At 44.8% G+C, this 14857-nt stretch overlaps 1 protein-coding gene across 2 annotated transcripts in view; it reads right to left on the reverse strand.

Moving 5' to 3' along the window:
* Positions 1-14857, reverse strand: part of PARN (poly(A)-specific ribonuclease) — a 228896-nt gene that overhangs the window by 128770 nt on the left and 85269 nt on the right. For both annotated transcript variants that reach the window (XM_077448968.1, XM_077448969.1), the window contains 3 exons: positions 14278-14353; positions 3596-3706; positions 3447-3516 (listed from right to left, as the gene is read on the reverse strand). In XM_077448968.1, the coding sequence (XP_077305094.1) occupies positions 3447-3516; positions 3596-3706; positions 14278-14353 (257 nt within the window). The remainder of the gene's footprint in view (positions 1-3446; positions 3517-3595; positions 3707-14277; positions 14354-14857) is intronic.

Raw genomic sequence — 14857 nt, forward strand, 5'->3', positions numbered from 1 at the left:
TGCAGTCCATTGGCAACAGTTCTTAAAAGACCCACACCAAAGAACAAGGTGGACCTCTGCTTGCTCATCAGCTGTGATCTCCAACCCCACTATACCTTCAGTCCTCTCAGAAACCTGCACTGAGGAATGAAGGTGTAGAATTAGGTGTTCCAAGTACTTGCGAGCAATCACTACACCAACATCCGATTGTAGCAGGCAGATTTCCCCACTCCAGTTGCTAAGCAGTCTTAAGAAATTCGGTCCCAGCCATCCACATGCTCAGCGGCTGAATGCCAGCTTGGCTAAATTGCTAGAACTCCCAACTGCTGCCTTTTCAGCTGGTAGACTCTGCCCCCCTTTTGTGAATTTGTGGAATGTGCGGTACCTCAGTGGCAGGTTCCCAAACACCATTTCTTTTCACAGAAGGCCATTCCGGCTCTCTACCGGAATGTGGAAGACAATGTCTTGGCCTCGTTGGACAGGGAGGTCAGCGGTAAGGTGCATATTACCACTGACTCATGGTCCAGTAGGCATGAACAAGGATGTTACCTTTCTTTCATGGCACACTGGGCGAGTCTGCTAGCAGCTGGGAAGGATGTTCATGTTGATAGCTTCTAACATTTTTCTTTCAGGGCACCACCACCAGTGCCTAAGGCCCAATTTTTCTGCCCCTTTTTAACAGGGGTGTGCAATTAAAATTTTTGATCCAATATTTCACAGCAGGGCCCGTTCCTGTGCCCAACAAAAGTATCTGAGGGGTTACAGTGTTCCACCACCACTGTCTAAGGCCCAATTTTTCTGCCCTTGTTTAACAGGGGCGTGTAAATACAAATCTTGCTATATTTCGCAGCAGGGCCCGTTCCAGCGTCCACCAAGAATATCTGAGGGCTTACAGCGTTCTGGTACCACCAACACCTATGGCCCAATTTTACGCAGAGTGTATAGGGCAGGCTGTATAGTATATACTGGCGGTCCTCTATTTTCAAACATTCAACTTACAAATGGAGCAAGACAGGAAGCGAGAGGAAATCTACCCTTTGGAAAGGAAATTCTCTCCTGTAAGATTTAAAATGGTTAAAAGGCGTCTTCACTGATGCTTTATCACCAATCATTGTTTCCACAATAACCCAACATTTTCAAAAAGCAAATTGGGACAGAAAGCAAGGTGAAATCTTCTGAACAGAGGCAGACGTCAAAACAACATGTTACAGGGGTGATGTTAACCCTCCCCTATGTTATTCAAAAAGCTTTTAAATAGATGTTTTGGCTGGAGCTACACAAAAAAAAAAAAAAATTGTAAAAAGACCCAACTTAACCTACAGTCCCCATCTTGTTTGAAACCCGGGGACCGCCTGTATACTGCTGCTGTTCAGAGTATATAGGGCCTGGGAGCCCCACGACTTTTTAAATTTGGGTACAGTGTTCACCTTAATATCCATACAAACCCAAAGGGCCCAAGCAGTTTTAAATTACTTTTCCCACTTTGGAAATGTCATTTTGTGCAGGGACTGTTCTAAACTCACGCAACTTTACAGGCATACTAAAGACAACAAACCACCCCCCGGTACGATATTTAAAGGAATATTTCACTTTTATTTTTTTCATTTTAAAGTGGTGTTGCCACCAAAAAATTAAAACTGCTTAAAGTTCGTAAAAAAAAAATAAAAAAAAAAAAAAAAAGGCAAAAAAAAAAAATTTTTTACTCACCTCTAAATACCGGTTGCTAGGGGGTCCCTCGTAATCTGCCTTCCTCATTGCCCGGGCTGGTGACATCACTTCCCCTCGCGCCGCACATTCACCTGGGACCTGTCATGTGTCCCAGGTGACTGTACGGCGTATCACGGCGCCCTGCGCCGCTCGCGCATGCGCAGTGGGTGCCCGGCTGTGAAGCCACAGCCGGGTGGCCACAGTATGCATGACGGCGCCGCGAGCGGAGCGGGGGGCTTCGTTCCCCCGCATCGCTGGACCCTGGGGCAGGTAAGTGTCCGATTATTAAAAGCCAGCAGCTGCAGTATTTGTAGCTGCTGACCTTTAATTTTTTTTTTTTTAGGGGGTACCCCACTTTAAGTATTAAAATCACTACTCCCGAAAAACTGCCATTTTTAAAACTTTTGGCATTGATACATGTCCCCTGGGGCAGGACCCGAGTCCCCAAACACTTTAGGACAAGAACTCGAATATTAGAATTTAAAATGCACACTTGATTTTTCACGTTGGAGTCCCATAGACTTTAATGGGGTTTGTGTGTTCACACAAATTTTTGGTCTATTCGCATGTTCTGCCGCGAACCGAACCAAAAGTTTATTTTTTACAATTTATATATTTTTTTAAGGTTTTTTGGGAGGGGGTGGGGTTTTGCTGAGAGTTCAGGGGTCCAAACAGACACCTGACATCGCAAGACAGGGAAAGGGACTGAGGGCACAGATTCCCCCAGTTAATGATCACAGACTCTGCATTCAGAAATGGAACCGGTAAATGAGATACACACTGGCTCCTTCCTCCACCCTCCATCCCTAAGGATCATAGATGGGGGGGAGGGGGGGGGACTGGAAGAGGAAAGAGCGGGAGGACGAAACTCGAAGCCAGAGGAGAACCCAGGGAGCCAGAACACACAAGGGACAGTCAGGGGTGAGCACTGTGGCAGCAGGGGCAGTTACAAGCACCGACTCCCCCTATATAGCCTTTCAATAAGGCAGTTGACAGTAGCGGGAGGGAGAGGAGGGAAAAGTGTCTGTTAGCTACTTTAATAAAAAGGCTATACAGGAAAGGGGGGGAGGGAACAAATTGCTGCTTCTAACTGCCCCCGCACCCATAACCTGTGAGGCTGCCCGCCCCCCTGCTACACTAAGGATGCCTGGTCCAAAACAGGTATCAGCTTAAGCATCGGAGCATTTGCACAAGTAGCGATACTCCTGCAAATGCTTAGCAATCGGTACCGATAACCATACTAGTATATATATCAGTGCAACCCTAATTGTAATTATATCTTTATATGAAGATCTAGTCAAGATTTTCAAAGGGGTGTTATTTTGAACATGACAGTGTGCTCTTGTGTACCCAGTCTTACATTCAACTGTCAGTTGAACACACTCCCTCACCCTAGTCACTCCAAAAGAAAAATCACATCGGAATGCTACCATTCTGAAAATGCCACCTTTATGCTTAGACAGCTAATGTTTACTATCAGCTGATGCTGTCCCCAGTATATATGTATTACAATAACTCAGCTGTAAATAAAAGCTCCGTTTCTCATGAGACACAAGCCTTAGACCCAAGCTTCTAGTGTGTACTACCCCCATTAAGGGCAAATGGCCAGCAGTAACGAGTACAGTTTTGAAACTAGACTAATGTCAGAACTAACGCCTATTAGAAATAACTGTTAGTAAGGCTAAATATCCAGGGATAAGTCCAACTTACAGTACTTTACTTGATGAAGGTATTAAAGTTACACATTTTCAGGTACTTACTTGTTAAAAAATGGACTGATAAGATTTGATTTGGCTGATATGTGCCCTTTTGGTGGGCTCAAAAACGAACCTGATGAAAGAGCATGCATTAAAGAGTTGAAACTGTATAGAATGACAATACATGGAAACAAGATAATCCGTGCACTTACCCAAGTAGTTTGCCATGGATACAAAGCACAGTCCTGTGATGTAGGCATCATAACCAGCTTCATGTAGTTGTTCTGAGCTTGTGTTGTAACTTGGAAAGCCTTCAGCACTGTCTAATAGAAACACAGGACTTATATTTATAAAGTTTGCAATTTTATAAAGATACTTGTTATATAAAGATACTTGTTATATAAAGCCAGTCCTAGTCAAATTACACGTGACTATACAGACCAAAAAAAGGCCTTTTGGTTGCTCTTGTGCCATGGTGCTCGGTTGACAATAGAATGAAATCGCTGGACTATCAAACATAGAAAACACCCCAAGGGATGGCAACTATTCTAAAGCCATATTTAGGCCTGTGGATGTAAAATGTTCATACTCATGAGACCTGGATTTTTTTTATTGAAATAATTGTAAATCCAAGTTGTGAGAACAGAAGTGATAACAGGATTTATAAATAGAGCAACTCATCCAACAGATATTCAGTCAAGAAAAAGCAGTAAAGAAAAAGACATTGTACTGGTACACAGCAGGGTTGGCAGGTCCTTTTTGGTGTGTCCCCCAGGTGATATGGAGACTTACTATTGGCTCTGAATATATTTGGTTTTTCAGTTGATATGGGGGAGAAAGTAGGGTAGCAGGCAGATAACATGTTGAGGACACACACCCTTTCTTAGGCTTGAGAAAGGGGGTGTGGCCCAGAAATCTGTTGCTTGTCAGCCACACTAGTCTCCCCGCCCCCACATCTCAGCCAAGTGTGCTCTCAGACCGCAACACTACCACTTGTTTGATACCTGAATGGATTAGCGCACCTTCTGCCTCCCTCTGGCAGACAGTCCTCAGGTCCTGTCATTTTGGTTTTGTGTCCTTGCTGTGCAGTCTCCTGATGCATACTGGAGATAACATGCAAGTTCTCAGCAGACTAACAGGCAAGTGCCCTGAGCAGAAAAAGAATTGAGTGGTCAAGAGTCATGTAATTGCTCAGGTCTCAGTCTTAGAATTAATGTGAGACAGATGCAGCATCACACCAATGTTCCAGAATAGAGGCGATTATGAAGGTTGATTCTTTCGCAATACTAATGTACTCTAAGAAGTCTATTTTAACGACGTCTGCCCCCTTCTGTTTTTTAGTCTTTACACAAGCTGGCTTTGCCCTGAGCAGTTACCGGATCAGAAGGAAAACTGGAGTTAGTACTTACCGGTAACTCCTTTTCCGGTGGTCTTCCAGGACAGCCCTTGAGAGATGGAGCTCCTCCCATCGACACAGGAAACACATTGCCACAGTTCAAAAGGCGGTCCCTCAGGTCCCTGGTCAGTCATTCACCAAGAACCGAAGGATGGAACTGAAAAACATATAAACCATAACAGGTAATAACATTAGTACATCACTACAATCAAATAAAGGGTGGGATCGTGCTGTCCTGGAAGACCACCGGAAAAGGAGTTACCGGTAAGTACTAACTCCAGTTTTCCCAAGTGTTCTTCCAGGACAGCCCTTGAGAGGATCCCCAAGTACTTACCAGATTAGGGGGGGACCACGGCCTGGAGGACTTTCCTCCCAAAGGCCTGATCCTGACTAGACATTAAGTCCAGTCGGTAATGCCTTGTAAAGGTGGAAAAGCTTGACCATGTGGTTGCTTTACATACCTGCTCCGGGGTGGCACCAGCTCTTTCTGCCCAGGATGCAGACAACGCTCTTGTGGAGTGAGCTTTAACACCCTCAGGAGGATCTCTATTCAAGGCCTTATACCCCTCTGCTATAGCTAGCCTAATCCATCTAGCTATGGTTACTTTTGAAGCTTTCTGTCCCCTACGCTGTCCGGAAAAAAGGACAAAAAGGGAGTCTGAGATTCTGAATGGATTTGTTATTTTAAGATATTCTAGAATACACCTCCTCACATCCAATAAATGAAAACGTTCCTCTTTCTCATTTGCTGCATTTTGACAAAATGAAGGGAGGACAATATCTTGGGACCTATGGAAGCTAGATGCTACCTTTGGTAAGAACCCAGGGTCTGTCTTTAGAATGACTCTGTCTTCTAGGATCTGTAGGAATGGTTCCCTGATGGAAAGTGCTTGGATTTCACTGACCCTACGGGCTGAAGTGATTGCCACCAGGAGAACTGTCTTAAAGGTAATAAGCCTTAGGGAGGCCTCTGAGATAGGCTCAAAGGGTGACCCCAAGAAAGCTTTTAGCACAACTGCTAAATCCCAGGATGGGACTTTTGTGATTCTGACTGGCTTGCGTCTAGCGACTGCCTTACAGAATCTAGCGACAAAAGGATTTTCCTGTAAGCGTTCATCTAGGTATACACTTAAGGCAGCTATCTGTACTTTAATAGTACTTAGGGTTAAACCCTTGTTTACACCTTCCTGTAAAAACTGTAGAATATTAGCCGTATTTATGTCCCGGCTATTCAGCCAGCTATTGAATTTTTTCCAGACTTTTTTGTAAATAGCTCTCGTGACTGGTTTGAGACTCTGTAGTAAGGTCGCAATTACCTCGTCTGACAGGCCCTTACTCCTTAAGATTTCCTCCTCAGTAACCACGCTGACAGCTTCAGTGTGGCGACCTGCGGATGGTAAAGAGGTCCCTGCGACAGGAGGTCCTGTCTGTAGGGAAGTCTTAGAGGCGGACAGTCTGTCAATTGTAGCAACGTTGTGAACCACGGTCTCCTGGGCCAAAAAGGTGCTACTAGAATCAAACAGGTTTTCTCCTTGAGGAATCTTGCTAGGACCCTCGGAATGAGATGAAGAGGGGGAAATGCATACGCCAGACTGAAAGTCCATGGAGTTTGCAAGGCATCTACCGCCAGGGGTTGATCTCCTGGGTTTAGCGAGAAAAAATTGGGAACCTTTGCATTTTTCTTGCTCGCAAAAAGGTCTACCTCTGGTTCTCCCCAGTGAGCTGTTATGAGATTGAATGCCTCTGGGTGTAAGGACCATTCTTGGTTCGAAATCCTCTGTCGACTCAAGAAGTCCGCCTTGTTGTTCAGCTCCCCTTTCAGGTGAACTGCAGAAATGGATTCCAGATTGGCTTCTGCCCACTGGAGAATGCGTCTGGCTACCAACATCAAACGAGGACTTCTGGTTCCTCCTTGTTTGTTTATGTATGCTACAGCCGTCGTATTGTCTGAACGGACTTGTAGATGGTGACCCTGTATTGCGGGGTGGAAAGCTAGAACAGCTCTCAGGATTGCTGTTAGTTCTTTCCAATTGGAAGAGAAACATTTCTCCTCCGGGGTCCACTTGTCCTGGACCCAGCTTGAGCCTAGGTGGGCTCCCCAGCCCCAACTGCTCGCATCCGTTGTTAGTGTTGAAGTGATAGGAAGGACCCAATGAACCCCTTTGTTTAGGTTCTCCCTGTCCTTCCACCACCAGAGGGAGTGTTTTACCCTTGAGGGGATCGATACCTCCTCCTCCAGATCTCTGCCTTTTAATTGTTCTAACAGAAAACCCTGAAGTTCTCTTTGATGGAACCTAGCCCATTGTACGGCTGGAATGGCTGCCGTCATAAGACCTAAGACCGACATTACTTCCCTCACCGTACACTTGGGGCTGCATTGAAGAAAATATATTCTCTGCCACAGATTCAAAATCTTTTCTTCCGGCAGTATAATTTTCTGATCTACAGACTTGATCCAGTACCCCAGATACAGGATCTCCTGTGTTGGGGTTGTCTTGGATTTCTCCTGACTGACAATCCACCCTAATCGACTCAGACTGAGTTGAGTCAATTCTAGGTCCTGAGAAAGACGACTCTCTGAGTGGGCTGTTAGGAGCAGATCGTCTAGGTAGGGGATAATTGAGACTGATTGAAGCCTCAGAGGAACTAAAGCCTCTCCGAGAACCTTGGTAAAGATTCTCGGAGAGGATGATAGACCGAAGGGAAGTGCTCTGCACTGAAAGTGGTAAACCTTTGTGTCTATCTGCACTGCCATCCGAAGGAATTTCTGGCATTCCTCCCTTATTGGAATGTGCAGATAAGCATCCCTTAGGTCCAGGGTTGCCATAAATGTCTCTTTCTGCAGGAGATTCTTTATGGAATAAATGGACTCCATCCGAAATCTCTTGTAACGGATGGAGCGATTCAGTGGACGGAGGTTCATAATTAGTCTGAATCTCCCTGACGGTTTTCTTACCACAAAGATGTGCGAGTAAAAACCGTCCCCTTGTTCCTGAATAGGGACTGGTGTCAATACTTCTTGATCTACCATTTCCCCTATTAGTAAAGGTAAGGCCCTGGCCTTTTCTGAGTGACTTGGAAGCTTTGTCACCAGAAACTTGGAAGGAGGGTTGCTGTGAAATTCCAGCGCATGACCCCTTTTTATTATATTTAAGACAAACTCGTTCGAGGTTGTCTCTTCCCATTGAGGAAGAAATTTGCTTAATCTTCCTCCCACAGGAACCCTGACGTCACTGGGGTTTGGGATCCTGATTGGGGCGGCTAAACAGTATGCCCCCTTTTCCTTTCCCTTTATGTCCCGACCAATGTTTTTTGGGGGTTGAACTCTTCTCTGGTTTAGAGGGTTCCTTAAAGGGACGAAAAATTTTTCTTTGAAAATTTTTCTTTTTTGCGGGAAAGGTTTTCTTTTTGTCCGCCGTCCTTTCTAAGGCGGAGTCTAATTCAGGCTCGAAGACTAAATCTCCTGTAAAAGGGACGCTGCACAGGCGGGTTTTAGACGCCGTGTCTCCCCCCCAGGTTTTCATCCATACTGACCTCCTTGCTGCCACTGAAAGTGCTGCAGATTTAGCCGTAAATTTAACGGAGTCCGTGGAGGCGTCAGATGAAACTGGTGGCTTTAAAAAGCATAGGGAAGGATTTCAAAAGCTCCCCCCTAGGAGTGCCTGCCTTTAAGTGTTCTTGTAGTTGCGATAACCAGAACTCCAGGTTTCTAGCTACACAGGAAGTGGCTAGAGCTGGTTTTAAGCCTGCCATAGAGGCATCCCAGGCCCTCTTTAAGACAATGTCTGTTCTCCTGTCCATGGGATCTTTCAGGTGGCCCATATCCTCAAATACCAGATCAGCCTGCTTTGAGATTTTGGACAGAGGGGCGTCTAGTTTTGGATTTTTATTCCAGACCGCCTCTGGGCTCTCATCAAAAGGGAACCTTCTCTTAAGGGATTTAGGAAAGAAAACCTTCTTGTCTGGTTCAGACCACTCCTTAAGGACAAGGTCAGAAAGCACCTTATGTATAGGGAAAACCCTTGCTTTCTTTTTCCCCAGAGCCTCATACATTTGATCATGTCTGGATAACTGAGTTTCTTCCTCCTCAATTTCCAGCGTATCATAGATAGCCACCATTAGCTCATCTACTTCCTCGAGAGATAATCTATATTTTGAGGCTTTAGATGCTGCTTGATCCTCTTCCTGACCCGAGTCAGTGTCAGAGGATTCGGGACTAATCAACGTGGGGCTAGGCTCCCTGACCATACGGGGCTCCCCTGAGCTGGGTGTTGTAAGGCATGGTGAGGATGAGATTATAGTTGTTTTACTCGTGGAGGCAGCTGCAGCTGATCCCACGTCAGTGATTAACTCCCGGAGGGACTTAAAGGTCGACGCCATTTCCTCTTTAAAGGAGCCCAAAAACTTTGCTAAAGGGGAATCTGCCTCAGATTTAAGCAAGCTTGCAATGCATTGCTTGCATAGGGCTTTGTTAGAGCCCGAGGACAACCTATTCCCACAATTAGGGCACTTTTTGCGGCCTGTCTTGTCTTCCCTTGGCATCTCTTTAGCCTGAAAATAAGAAGACAAAAGGATTTCTTAGCGTCAGCACCATGTCCCTCTTAGAATCACCACTAACAAACAACCTCACTGTGAGTAAACCGCCACCGTGGGGTACTACAGGGCCCAGCCTACAAACACCACCACTCCACCAGAGTAATAGCATGCCCAGCAGCCTACCTGGGTTTGGCTGGTGCCTGTCTCCGCTGGAGTATCCTGGGGAATAGCCTCCATGGTCCCCCTCTGACGCTCCGAATCCCGCCGCTAATCCGGTATAGCTGGACGCTGGTCGGGCTTCACAGGCACAGCGCTGGCTCTCCCTCTCCTCCTTGTACCCTTAGAGACCCGGAACCGGAAGTCTCGGCACGCAGTGATGACGCGGTTCCGCCGGAAGTGAACGCTCGGCGTCTCCGACCCCCTGCAACGAGGAGGGAAGATGGAAGGTTCCACTCCCCACTCCTGGGGGAAACCGGCGTCATTCTGCCCCTGGCCACCTCGGCACTGGAAGGAGGAGGGTAACGGGTCTGCTCCGGTTCAGCTGGACGGTACCCGAGCCAAAGAAAAAAGGTATGGATCCAAACTGCAGCCATAAACCAGGACCCGGTCCCTTAGGCTTGCAGGTTCTCAGGCAGCCCCTGAGAGGGGCCTCCAGGTTCCTGGCAACATGTTCCTCCGACGGAAGAAACACAAATGACTGACCAGGGACCTGAGGGACCGCCTTTTGAACTGTGGCAATGTGTTTCCTGTGTCGATGGGAGGAGCTCCATCTCTCAAGGGCTGTCCTGGAAGAACACTTGGGAAAGTGGATTACAGGGATTTCCTACAGGGGCCATTGGATCTTTGGTGGATTCCAATAGAGTAGCACAACTTATACCTGTTGAGATGAACCCCCTCTGACCCATTTATAGAGCAGCCAGACACTGAATCAAAGTTCCCCCACAAGGACAACTGGTTTTCAGGTGGACTTTATGCTACTCCATTGAACGCTATGAATACCTGAGGTACCGCCTACACATCGAGCTACAAACAAAAAAAGCACCGCTCTGATCAATGAGGCAAAATTATATTCAGTAAAGGTCCGCTGTTCCTTCCCATGTGCTCAGGCTCGGATGTCCTCCCACACCACACATCCGTGTAGTGTAGTATAGCAAATTCAGAGATAGTCTGCCACTGTGGAATACCTTCTGAAGTTTATTGAAATATGGTTCAGTAAAAAGCAAACTACTAACATTTTTCAGCAACTCTAGCCTTGATCAAAGCAAGAACACCACACAGAGAATATACAACAAGTGATCAGAGAGTCTCCTCCCATTACTCAATTGACATTCCATTAAAGTAATGTGCAGATTGCAGGTGGGAAATTCTCTAAATGTATATCACAATTGTTTAAAATCAATGATCTGGATAAATCATCTACATTGAGTACGTGGGAAGATGAATACAGTGAAAATCATGTGTAATCTAGTCAATTCGCATATGTTTCTAACCTCCAAGCACTTTTCTGCTTATGTTTTTACCTCAGGTCCCAGTACATGTGCATTTATTCCTTAGCAGTCGGTCCCTAAAGCACATGTGTAATAACTTCAGTGCCCAGTGCATGTGCCTCATCTCTCAGAGCCTTTCCTTCAGCACACCTGCAATACGCCCTCATTTTTTCAGGTCACAAAGTAAAAAGTCAGTCTTGTCTCTAAAAGTTTCCACTCCACTGGCTCATTTCTGGTTTACATTATCTCTAGCAAAAAAAAAAAGCCTGGCCCCATATCCCACATGCCCACCATACCCCACTCTGAATTAGACTCCAAACTCCATCACTTTCCACGCCAAAAAGCCAAGTAGGTTTTGGGGCCTACTTTGACATCCATTGCACATTTCCTTCTGTTTTGGCTGGATTTTCTCTCTTTTGTGGCCACATCCTAAAAAAGATGCCTACATGCTCATCAACTTTAAACTATTTGCAACAGTAGTCACAGGAACATCAAACTGCTTGCAGATGGTTAGATTGCTTTTACCTTACACAAGCTGTCTATAAAATCTCTTCTGATAACCTTTTAGATGACATGATGATTCCAAACAGCAGAGTGACTACTTTTCTCAATTTTAACAGGCTGACGGACTGATAACAAGTGTAATGCCAATTAAAGAAGACTGCTGGGTTTGAAAAAACACGGATCCAATGGCTTACATTTCTGAGTACACTAACAAAATGTGTTCAGGCCATTTTACATTAATTTTTACAGAATAAGCAATTTCTCTTTTTACGCCCTGTCTTATTCTGACAGATCAGAAGCCTGCAGGTATAATATGAGTTAAATGTTTTTTTCACCACTTTTTAGGAGGAATTCTTTCAATGAACTGTATGGGTACCAACAACTTTGTCCAAGTTTGTAGCGTCTACGGTCATATCTTCCATATTGCTGTTGCCCCCTTTTATACCTTTGGGCTTCTCCTACAGCACATGCCATCGTCCTAGTCGCTCAACTCCACTCCCCACTAATAACCCTTCCATACTCTCCTGCACATATTTCCAGCCTGTAATGCATTCCACACTTCTGCGCATACTTCCTACTGCCATACACTGTACACTTTATGCACATATTGCCAGAGTCAACATTCCTTCTGTTGACTGTCCGTCATACCCACCATACTTCACTGCACACACTGCCTGCTGTCTAACACTACACTCCTCCCAACCTCATTACTCTCCAGAAAAATACTGAACGTTGTCACACACCTCCACACTGTTCTACTGCATATACTGTTTGCCAAGGTACTTCGTTTTGTCATATTCATAACATTCATGAAATACATTAAAATTTGCCAGGCAAGTTAATGTCCAAGTTGACAAAATCGTACTGCTAAATTTGGTCTTGGTATCCATTACTTGTGGTCATGAAAGTATTAGAACTGGAAAGTACAGCATCTTTCAGGAAGCATATTTTAAATTAGAATTGCATAGTTTATTTTTCATTTATACAGTATGCATTTGACACTGTAAACGTGCCGTTTTGCCACTTTTACTATTGTATTTAATTCAAAGATGCATTTCACAAAGCTCCAGGGGTGGAGCAAAATGCGTTAAAGCCATGGCCTGGTTGGAGCCCAGGTTGAAGCTGTCAACACTTCCTTACACCGGATTTGCAGTAGTGTGTGGCTTACAGGACCCCTTCTTCCCTAAACATTGTAACATGTTATTAAAGCCATAACACAATTTTAAATGCTCAATAGGGTGCGTGTCTCACTAGGACAGAATTAAACTTTCAGTTGTCTCCAGCTTGGGTATATACTGGTCAGGGTCCTGGAGTTTGGAAGCTTTTCAGAATATTGAGTGGGGTGAAGCCTTCAGCCCTGGGCTCTTGTTTTATGGACAATCAGCACATAGTCCTTTTAGTATGGGTATGACTGTTTCAAGGAAAGCCACGATTGATTTTTTTTTTTGGAATCATACTTACCCAAGATGCTGCATCTGTCCCCGGCACCTCTAAACTGAGAGCTGAGCGATTGAACTCCGATGACTCAATTTTCACATCTGTGAGGAGAGCTGTAGACTGTCGGTCACAGCTCTCTGCTCCCTCCTTGCTCATTCAAGCGATGAGCTGTGGAGGGGGCGGTCAGCTCAGGCTCTGAAGCTGAGCCGTGTGTCAGTCCAGGGATCTGGTTGATCCAGACTCTGAATCATGATGACAGAGCCTGAGCTGACAGCAGTGATGTCAGTAGTGAGCAGACTTAAGCCCGCTCTCTGCTGAAAAAACGCATCACAGGAGTGCAAAACAAACTACTCCTTTGAACCATAGAGGTCCAGCCAAACAAGCTTTGGCTGGACTTCTTCCAGGGCTGCAGCCTTCTGAGAGCACAGCTTGCTGCCCATGGGCAGCAGACCCAAACGACGCGTGTCTGCACTAACACAAACACTTTTAGATTTACTCTTGCTGCAGGAGCAGCATGTGAACACATTGGGATTGATTTACTAAAATTGGAGTGCGAAATCTGTTGCAGATGTGCATGGTAACCAATCAGGTGCCAACTTCAGCTTAAGCTTTGACAAAAAAAAACCTGGAAGCCAATTCGTTATTATGCAGAGCTGCACCAGATTTTGCACTTTGCCGTTTTAGTAAATCCCATTGTGTCTTGAATTAGGAGTCTATTCTAGGCTGGGAGTTTAGCCCAGTGTTCGATTCCAGTCCTCAAGTACCCCCAACAGGTCATGTTTCCAGGCTTCCCATCATTTTTCACAGGAGACTTTGTTTCACTGCCTTACTTATTACCACAGCCATCTCTCATCTGAGGGAAATCCTGAAAACATGACCTGTTGGGGCGCCTTGAAGACTTGGTGAGAAACACTGTCTCTAGTCTGATGTGAAATGCTATATGTTCAAGAGGCTGTTTTTGCTTTGAATAATATATGAAGCTGAAACCCATGTGTGGGTAGCCCGATTTAATAGTAATTTTTTTCTTATACCAAAAATTGAGCAAAAGAGACCCCAAAACATACTTGACCAGCAGGACTGGAAAAAGTAACCGACACCAAATTAGAAAATTTCACCTTCAATAAAAAGATCCAAGAGGAGTTTCCCTTTAATGTGTTGTCGCTGTACATGACAAGCTGGAAAATCCAAGCTGCAAACATCTTTACATTCTACTGAACATACATATCTACAACATATCAGACTGCCATAAGAAACACTATTGTAATATATAAAAATAGTACCCATGAAAATACTACCCATAATACTGCTGTAAAGACCGTGACTTGCTTTCATCTTTAAGCAGGACTTACAAAAAATGGGATTTTGATAAACTGCCATTACACACATATCAGTGCTTATGCACCATAAATAAACTCAATGGTTTTCTGAAATCTTGCTGAGCTCACTTATTGAAAATGCAGTTAGTTAAACACAAGCCAATTACATATTTTAATACGTACAGTTGACAGAAGCCAACTGGTTCTTGAATTCTTACCAACTTTAGGAGGTTTGAAAGGAGCCTCTTTTAATCTTTTTTCCAATTCAGCGAGGGATGTGTTATAAATAATTTCCTAGGTGTACATAAAAAAAAAAAAAGGAGAACAATTAATTCCACCTGTACATTGCTCAACATTATAGCCAACGTCTGTATTTGGTCTGCTCAACTGCCATCATGTGGATGTACTCCACAGCAAAACAGATCATGTTGATGTGCTGGAAAAATTGTATTTTTTGTACTCACCGTAAAATCCTTCTCTAATTCACCAACCCACACAGCTCCTCTCTGTAGCAAATGGGTTATTAGCCTCATCACTAGGAGAATACTAGGCATAGTTGTAACACTCAGAACTCTTAGTTCCATCCAGGGGGGCGGTCCCTTGGGCTACAACCCTCCACCCTGCCATGCAGCCATCAGTACGTCAACAAGCAGTATAATGTAAAGATAAAAAAGGAGGGACGAGTGCTGTGTCAGTCGAATTGCAGAGAAAAGGATTTTACGGTGAGTACAAAAAATTCTATTTTCTCTTAAATTCACCGACAGACATAGCTCCTCTCTGTAACAAATGGGACGTCCC

This window comes from Lithobates pipiens, unplaced genomic scaffold, assembly GCF_037356315.1.
Source record: "Lithobates pipiens isolate NorthernLeopardFrog02 unplaced genomic scaffold, aLitPip1_a1.2 Scaffold_22, whole genome shotgun sequence".
NCBI lineage: Eukaryota > Metazoa > Chordata > Amphibia > Anura > Ranidae > Lithobates > Lithobates pipiens.